At 38.8% G+C, this 9,971-nt stretch overlaps 1 protein-coding gene across 1 annotated transcript in view; it reads right to left on the reverse strand.

Annotated features, from left to right (window-relative positions):
* Nucleotides 1-1,233: 1,233 nt before the first annotated feature.
* The window catches only part of LOC106868693 (ARF GTPase-activating protein GIT1), a 71,965-nt gene continuing 63,227 nt past the window's right edge, over nucleotides 1,234-9,971 (reverse strand). Inside the window, exons 18-21 of the mRNA XM_014914080.2 lie at nucleotides 9,557-9,622; nucleotides 3,502-3,623; nucleotides 1,437-1,631; nucleotides 1,234-1,330 (exon numbers count right to left, since the gene is read on the reverse strand). Coding sequence (XP_014769566.2) covers nucleotides 1,234-1,330; nucleotides 1,437-1,631; nucleotides 3,502-3,623; nucleotides 9,557-9,622 — 480 coding nt within the window. The remainder of the gene's footprint in view (nucleotides 1,331-1,436; nucleotides 1,632-3,501; nucleotides 3,624-9,556; nucleotides 9,623-9,971) is intronic.

The raw sequence follows: 9,971 nt of genomic DNA on the forward strand, positions 1-9,971 counted from the left end.
AGACAAAATAACAAATATGATTAAATTTGATAAAAAAAAAATATCAGAAATAATACATTTCTAAATCTCCGAGAGAGATTTATGCAGTAGTGATACGTTGAAGTAGTTGTATGCTGTCAACTGAATGTGACAGTCCCATGAAGGGAATAATACTACTGTTGTTCAGACCTAGGAAATCAGTGAATGTATTTCACTAGAATTATTATATGTTTATAAAAGCTTGACGGGCATCTTCGACTAGCAGGTCATGCTACTCCAGACTAATGATGAGCAAAGACTCAGAATATGTCTCTGGATAAGGTGGCTAGCTGGCAGAAACGTCAGCATGCCGGTGAAATGCTTATTGGTATTTCATCTGCCGTTACGTTCCGAGTTCAAATTCTGCCAAGGTCGACTTTGTCTTTCATCCTTTCGGGGTCGATAAATTAAGTACCAATTACACACTGGGGTCGATGTAACTGACTTAATCCCATTGTTTGTCCTTGTTTAGCCCCTTGTGGGCAATAAAGAAATAAGAAACATGTCTCTGGATGCAGGCTTAGCTGGGTGGAGATGCTTGTAAACATAAGGACACAGGAAATGTGTCAAGGCCGACAGGAAGCGGTGCAGCTTCCTAGGTCTAAACAACAGTAGTATTATTCCCTTCATGGGACTGTCACATTAAGTTGACAGCATATAAAAAAAATATCAGTTTCAAGTTTGGGAATTTCAGCGAAGGAAGAAAGTCGATTAAATCGACCCCAGTGCCCAACAGTAATGGTCCTTATTTTATTGACTCCGAAAAGAATAGAAAGCAAAGTCAACCTCAGCAGAATTTGAACTCAGAATGCCCCTAAACGCTTTGCCTGTGTGCTAATGATTCTGCCAGCTCGCTGCCTTAAATAATAATAATAATAATAATCCTTTCTACTGGAAGCACAAGGCCTCAAATTTGGTGGGAGGGAAACTAGTCGATTACAGCGACCGCAGTATTCAACTGGTACTTAATTCATAGACCCCGAGAGGATGAAAAGCAAAAATCAACCAGGGCAGAATTTGAACTCAGAACATAGCAGCAGATGAAATACTGTTAAGCATTTCACCCAGTGTGCTAACGATTCTGCCAGCTCACTGCCTTAATAATAATAATAACAGTAATGGTTTCAAATTTTGCCACAAGAGCAACCATCATCTCTATTTCATTTAACAGGCCTATTTCCAATCTATCATTCTAATCATACGTTTGCTCTAGATTTAGAAGGAGTAGTGGTGTGAGGCAGTACTTACCTTAGGGAAGAGGGAGGCCATGTCTATAACAGCCGAGTATATCTTATCAGAACATGGAGCAAAACTGAAATAGAAGAAAATAGTAGTTTGTAACAAAAAAAAGAAAGAAAGAAAAATCCAAAAATCAACAACAACAATGATTAACAACCGAAAGCGAAAACTAAACGAACCTTTCGAATTTTCCCTCTTGTGCTGATTGCAGAAGTTCTTGGATCTTGCGGGTGATTCGTTCGGTTTTCTTGACAACCTCATCTTGGGTTGGTAGACCCTGAACGTCAGCGCCGACCTCTTCATACACAACAGAGGGAGACCTCGTCAGTGGAACAGCTTCACTAATGCTCTGAAGGGAGCTTTTGTGGCTGTCGCTGTGAAATGGAACAAAGCAAGACTCAACATCAAACAGAATAATAATAATAATAATAATCCTTTCTACTATAGTCACAAGGCCTGAAATTTTGGGGGGAGGGGGACTAGTCGATTGCAGCAACCTCAGTGTTTCACTGGTACTTAGTTTATCAACCCCGAAAGGATAAAAGGCAAAGTTGCCCTTGGCAGAATTTGAACTCAGAACGTAAAGACAGACGAAATACTGTTAAGCATTTCGCCCGGCGTGCTAATGTTTCTGCCAGCTCACTGCATTAATAATAATAATAATAATAATCCTTTCTACTATGAGCACAAAGCCTGGATTTTTGTGGGGAGGGGGATAATCGATCACATTGACCCCAGTACTTGACTGGTAGTTAATTTATCAACCCCGAAAGGATGAAAGGCAAAGTTGACCTTGGTGGAACTTGAAATAATAATAATATTAATATCAATAATAATAATGATGATTTCAAATTTTGGTACAAGGCCATCAAGTCCAGAGGATGGGGTAAGTCAGTTATATTAACCCCAGTCCTCCACTGGTGCTTATTTTATTGACCTTGAAAGGGTGAAAAGCAAATAATAATAACAAGAGCACTCAGTACAAACCTCTGCCAAAGCAACACCAATGTCCTGTCAATAATTAGCCAGAGATGATTTTTGAAATGAGAATATCTGAAATAAACTCAACTGCTCTCACAAACAAGAATACTAAAAATGAACCCGAACACTCTCAAAAAATAATCCAGAATCCTCGTCTGGTACAAGATTGATCCCAAAATCTAACCAGTTTGTGCCAGTCACGAGGCCAAACATCCCAGAAGGTTTCATCTGAATCCATCCAGCGACTGAAAACAATATCCCTGCCTTCGCTTAGGTGGAGGTAATAAATACCCTGATGTAGTACCAAGCATATATTTGTACCCCAGTGTCACTTTGATGGCATGCACTGCTCTCTCACTCAATAATAATAATAATAATAATAATAATAATGCTTCTTATAACAGAAACAGTTGTAAGCTAATGAAAGTGACTACATGACTTGTTCTCTTTTCATTCATTAATGTGTGTGTGTAATTGTGTATACACACACAGAGACACATTTAAAGTAAGTTGGAGAGACAGTTTGAGATACAATTATGGAAATATAAAAATAGACAGTGGTACTTGAATATCTTGATCTATTTTTATCAACTGTAACCGTAATCTCGCAATATTATATCATACGTGTGAAAATGATTGACTGTTGGTAATGATGTAAACCAGAACTACCAGTTGAGATAGCGAGGCCTGAGGAGGGTGAGTAAGCCAACAACACCATTCTGGGGTCTCACTCTCACTTTGGTGAGGATGGGGGGGGGGGCATAACAAGTAAAAATATACCTGCATACCAGGGTGAATGCATTTCTCACAAGAATCAACAGCCATCCATCAAACGTACAAATGACAAGGTGGGAGGATTAAAGCTTTGGTGGTGGTCATGGTGGGGTGTCCAGTATTGTTGACTCGCTTGGCAACTCCTACATCTGGTTGTCTCTTTTAACTCTTTGGCATTTGGTCCTACCCAGCCCAAATATTCTGCCAGTTTTCTGTTCACACCAGCCAGTAATCTCCCTTGTAGATCACACGCCAAAGTAGCATGCATGTATGTATAAACATACATATGCATTACATACATGTATTCACACAACCCATGCAAGTATAGAAAAGTAGACATTAAAATAATGATGGCTGATGAGGATGTGACTCAGCCAGAGGCACTTGGTAACGACCAGTCACCTTCAACTCGTGTAATAGCATAAAGGAAAGAAAGAATGATTGCTACATTCAGTCCAATTTCTGTTTAAAAAAAAAGGAATCACTTACCATTGAGAGTTCTTTCGACTGTTGCTCGCACAACTCGCGTTGTCATAGTCACATTCCTCCCCTGCACAAGCAGTTTCACTGCGGGCAGGACTTGGAGTACCACTGAAGTTTTTACCACCAAGCTACAGGAAAAAATGGAATAGTGAGTGTGGGAGACAGAGAATGAGGTGAAGCAAGACAGAGAGAGAAAAGATTAAGATTGTTTTAGCAACGACCAATGGCAAAAGTAATTTCTTCAATTGAAAATTAATACAAATAGCACAAACTTCAAACAGTGGTGAGAATAGTTGATCAGTTGTTGAACTCTGAAATTCCTGTTGATAACCGAGTCAAAAACTCAGTTCTGTAATGATTCTGCTACGGAACAGAAGTGAATAAACCGAGGAAGCAATTAGAGACATTCTCCCCCCTTACATTAAAGAATTCTTCTCTTCCTGCAGAATGAATGTAAACAATGTTAGTACACTTCATATGATATCGCACGTTTCAAAACTGGCTGATTAATGCAGTCTTGTAGGGGTACTGCATTGGACTGGAAGTTAAATTTTAACCAATCAAATATTCCCTACATTAAGTATGTTGAAACTAACTCACCTATCTACCTACCAGTGTGTCTGTATATTTCTAGTTAGACTTCATCAGATTTCCTTTTGCTGACAACACCAAAATTATTCATTCTTAAAAAAATTCTAGTTTCCTACACCAACCACTGCTTTATATATATATGTATAATTCTTGTACATTTGTTAGTAACTTTGTCATCACAACTTCAAGTATAGTGATGGCTGTACTTTGCTGATGAGGTCATAAGACCAAAACATACACAACGTTGTCTTCTCCTGGTTCTTGATTTATTTATGCAATTATCCATTTATTTATTCATTTATATGCATTACAGGATCAAGTGTGTGTGTGTGTGTGTTCGCTTAATATGAAATCACATTGTGATTATTCTGTTTACCCCCAATTCAGTGATGCCACATTCCTTCAAGAAATTATTTCAACTGTTACGAATCACGTTTATCCCAAACATTTGAATCTTTAAATCACAAAAAATCTTGTGTCCCCACCTTGTGAACACAAGGACACAGGGAATGTGTCAAGGCCGACAGGAAGTGGTGCAGCTTCCTAGGTCTAAACAACAGTAGTAATATTCCCTTCATGGGACTGTCACTTAAAGTTGACAGCATACAACTACTTCATCGTATCACTACTGCATAAATCTCTGTGAGAGATTTAGAAATGTATTATTTCTAAACAAAAAAATCTTTTTGAAAGATTTTAACTGTATTTACTAATCTAAAATATTCAGTTTCTGAAAACCTACTGAATTAGTGAAAGCAGAACTTCTTTGCCAAACACTAGATCTGTAAAATATATATATATATATCACAAAGAAATCAACAGCAACAAAATTCCAAACAACTCAAGAATTACAAAAAGCTGTTGCAAAACCATAACGAAAAAAACTTATTATTATTAAAACAAGAGAAAACATCAAAAACTAAAATGGCTGGCACAATTCCAAGACATTGAATAGCAGCAAAAATTGTTTCCAATGTTTGAAAAAGAATTAATAGTTTGGGTTAGGAAAAACACAATGTTGTTATTATTATTATGATGCAACAATCGAAGACAAGGTTGGTTAGACACTAGAATTTGGGTACGGTGGGGAGGAAGATGGTGCACTAAAAGTAACCGACAACAAAAAAGAAACAAACATACAAACCAACTAACCAAAAGGAGTAGAATAAAGGTTCACTGGATTTCATTCCTTGGATTAAGGGGTTACTTCAGATTTGCCCTGGACCAACACTTACATTATCGTTTACCATATAAAGGCAGACTCCCACTCCTTTCGGTCATGAATTACATCGACCCCAGTGCTTAACTGGTACTTATTTTATTGACCCCCTGAAAGCATGCAAGGCAAAGTTGTCTTCAACAGAATTTGAGCTCGTAATGTAAAGACCAATGAAATGTCATTAAGCATTTCGCCCAGCGTGCTAACGATTCTTATTTCTTTATTGCCCACAAGGGGGGAAACATAGAGGGGACAAACAAGGACAGACAAAGGGATTAAGCCGATTACATTGACCCCAGTGCATAACTAGTACTTAATTTATTGACCCAGAAAGGATGAAAGGCAAAATAGACCTCGGCAGAATTTGAACTCAGAACGTAACGGCAGACGAAATACCACTAAACATTTCACCCGACATGCAAATGATTCTGCCAGCTCATCACCTTAACTGAAGGAAATAGTGATTTCAAATTTTGGCACAAGGCCAGCAATTTCAGGGCAGGGGTAAGTCGATTACATTGACCCCAGTGCTCGACTGGGGCTTATTTTATCCACCCTGAAAGGATAAAAGGCAAAGCTGACTTCAGCAGAATTTGAACTCAGAACATAAAGACCAACGACCACGAAGCATTTTTGTCTGGCATGCTAATGATTTAGCCAGCTTGCCACTTTGGTACTATTAATAATAATCCTTTCTACTATAGGCACAAGGCCTGAAATCTAGGAGAGGTGGGGAGTGGGGGGGGCTAGTCGATTACATCAATCCCAGTATTCAACTGGTACTTATTTTATCGACCCTGAAAGGATGAAAGGCAGGGTTAACCTCAGCGGAATTTGAACTCAGCACGTAATAATAATAAGCATTTTGCTCAACATGCTAATGATTCTGCCATCTTGACTCCGCATTTATAGAATCAACTTTTTATAATATTGGCTTCAAATTTTGGCACAAGGCCAGCGATTTGGGGGGGGAGGGTTTAAGTTGATTACATTGTCCCCAGTGCTCAACTGGTACTTATTTTATCGACCCTGAAAGGATAAAAGATAAAATCGACCTCAGCGGGATTTGAACTCAGAACATAAGGATGAAATGCCACTAAACATTTTTGCCTGGCTTGCTAACAATCCTGTCAGCTCACCACTTTAGTACAACTACTACTACTAATATTATCAGTAAGTTAGTAACAACATTAGCAACATACTAAAATACAGATAGACAAGCAATCTGTGAAAGGGTGGGGGGAACAGCAATCAGTTAGGGGTACGATGCTGTGGTTGATGCAAAACTACACACACACACAAAAACAAATGCACAATACTCATACATACACACGCACTATTTATAAACAACCATCTCCATGGTTACTTACATGGAGACAATAGAATGTTGGATAAGATAAGATAAGATCAGAGATGTGTAACCCTACAGCATTCAGATTACTGTGTTAAATATAATGCTTATTTAACAATGGCCTGGATTAATCATGCATTATCTCATAGCTTCTGAGATTTCAATGATGGGATTGTTTATTTTTAGAATGACATTGTTGGGTAGGTGTGAGAAGCTGGATCTGGTTGGTTTGACTGTAAAAAAAGTAAAATATCTGGGTCTGATATGGTTGGCTGAAATGGAAGGGGTAGACCCAGGAAGACGCGAGACGAAGGGGTGAGAAAGAATCTTTGGATGATAGGCCTCACTAAGGAAGTAACAAGAGACCGGGAGATGTGGCAATTTGCTGTATTTGATAAGACAGGTCAAGCTAAGTATAATGGCTGTCTACCACACATAAAGGTTTGTCCTTTCAGGTGCCGGTGCCACCTAAAAAGCCTCTGTGCCACTGCTGCATTAACACACCCATGACAGTGGCACATAAAAAAGCACCCAGCACATTCTGCTAAGTGGTTGGCATTAGGATGGGCATCCAAACCCAACCACAGAAGCCATGCCACAACAGACAGCTGGAGTCTGGACAGCTCCCTGCTAGCCAGCTCTTTGTCAAACCGTCCAAGCCATACCAGCATGGAGAGTGGACATTAAACGACAGTGATGATGATGATTAAAAGGGGACCCCCTTTGGTCATGACTGGTCATGGGATTGCACCTAGAAAGTTCCCCTCTGAGGCACAAGCCCAGGCAAGGTTGTTTGAGGAAGACCAGAAGTCACCTATGCATACCAGCCTCTCCTCTCCACGCCACCAATGTTACCCAAGGGAAAGGCCAAGGGGCCGATACAGCTTGGCACCAGTGATGTCGCAACTCATTTCTACAGCTGAGTGAACTGGAGCAATGTGAAATAAAGTGTCTTGCTCAAGAGCACAACAATACAAGCACACACATAACTGTTGCCATAAGAAGGTTAACAAGTGACAAAAAAAAAAACACATGCAATCAATACATCAATGGATGAAGGTTCAGATAAATAATTAAGTTTGTTAATTAGGTTGGTAGAGGTGGGGAACATCCTTCATCATATCATATCATATATATCTCACTCGCTCCACCTTCCATTCTTCCTTGTTCACTTTAAGGCTAAAACAGTGGTGCCAAAAAAAAAAAAAGATAAAAAACGTGATTAAATCAGATATGTAAAAAAACAAAAAAAAAACAGGTGTTGACAGACTAGCAGCAAGCAGAACTATAAACATCATCATCATCATAATAATAATAATCGTCTTCATGTTCATCATCAAATGATATTTATGCAATGGCAAACTACAACAAGTGCTGTGGGATTGACACAGAGGAACAAAATAGTGGTGGTAGTAGTAGTAGTAGTAGCAGTGGCGGTCAAGGTAATAGCAACAACAGCAACAACTTAAATAATAATAATAATAACAATAATAACAATAATCCTTTCTAGTATAGGCACAAGGCCTGAAATTTTAGGGAGGGGGTGCTAGTTGATTACATCAACCGCAGTGCATAACTGGTACTCATTTCAATGACCCCCTCTCCACTCCCCAAAAGGATGAAAGGCAAAGTCAAACCCAGAGGGAATTTGAACTCCTAACATAAAGGCGGGGGTGAAATGCTGTTATGCATTTAAGCCCAGCGTGCCAACGATTCTGGAAGCTTGCTGCCTTAAATAGGCGGTGCTCCAGCATGGCCGCAGTCAAATGGCTGAAACAAGTAAAAGAGTAATCCTTTCTATTATAAGCACAAGGCCTGACATTTTTTTGGGCGGGAGACTAGTCAATTACATCGACCCCAATATTTCACTAGTTACTTAATTTATTGACCCTGAAAGGACAAAAGGCAAAGTCGACCTCGGCGGAATTTGAACTCAGAACGTCAGGATGGATGAAACACCGTTAAGCATTTTGCCTGGCGTACTGACGATTCTGTCGGCTCACCATCTTAGTAATAAGAATCGTTTCTACCATTGGCACAAGGCCTGAAATTTTGTGGGACGGGGTCAGTCAGTTATATCAACCCCCAGAGCTCAACTGGTGCTAATTTCTTCGACCCCGAAAGGATGAAGGGCAAAGTTGAACTCAGCATGCAAAGAGGGACGAAATGCCACTAACCATTCTGCCAGCTTACCGCCTTGATGATAATAATAATAATAATAATAATTCTTTCTTAATAAAGGCACAAGGCCTGAAATTTTGTGGGGAGGGGGGACTAGTCGATTACATCAACCCCAGTGTTTTTCACTGGTACTTAATTTATCAACCCTGAAAGGATGAAAGGCAAAGTCAACCTCGGCAGAATCTGAATTCAGAATGTAAAGATGGATGGATATGCCGCTAAGTATTCTGTCCGGCATGCTAATGATTCTGCCAACTCACAACCTTAATAATAAATAATAAATAATGATAATGATAATAATAAAGATAATGATGATATTGATAATAATGATGATGATAATCCTTTCTACTCTAGGCACAAGGCTTGAAATTTTCCATTTCCATCAACCCCTAACGTTCAACTGGTACTTATTTCATCGACCCTGAAAGGATTAGACGGCAAAGTCTACCACGGTGGAATAATAATACTAATTATGATCAATACAAGGTTTATTAAAAAAAAAAAATGATTTCTAAGATACAAAGCCACAATAAATAAATAGTACTAATAATAAAGATAGCAATAATATTAATAAACACAATAATAATAATAATAATAATAATGATGATGATAAAACAAAAGAGAGAGAGAGAGAAAAGAAAAGAAAACAACCCATGAATTCTGCCAAGGCATGCAGCAATAAAAGAATGGTGTCAGGCAGATAGAGTGACAAGAGGTACCTGTTCCTCTCCTGTGTGAATATTTGATACTGACTGGGCAGTGGGCAGATCATCTTTACCTTTGGTCTATAATAAGCAAGAAACAATCAGAGAAAACTGTGTACATAGGATGTTGTTGAGGGTAGTGATGGTGATGATGATTGGAGTTCATGATGATGAAGGGAGAGATAGTGATGATGATGGTGGTGGTATAGTTTGAGGGAGGGGCAGGTCAGTTACATTGTCCCCAGTAATATAGTATATTAGAAGACTATCCCTGCAATAGGTGAAAATCCGTCAAGTATAAACAGTACTGTATAATTTTAAAATTATTTTTATAATTTGCATATATTTATTTTATTATAGATGCAAAACAACACCACGGAGGAATCGACAGAAGCTTAAATAATAAACTACGGTATGGCAAGGGATTACT

Source organism: Octopus bimaculoides, chromosome 25 (genome assembly GCF_001194135.2).
Source record: "Octopus bimaculoides isolate UCB-OBI-ISO-001 chromosome 25, ASM119413v2, whole genome shotgun sequence".
Taxonomy (NCBI): Eukaryota; Metazoa; Mollusca; class Cephalopoda; order Octopoda; family Octopodidae; genus Octopus; species Octopus bimaculoides.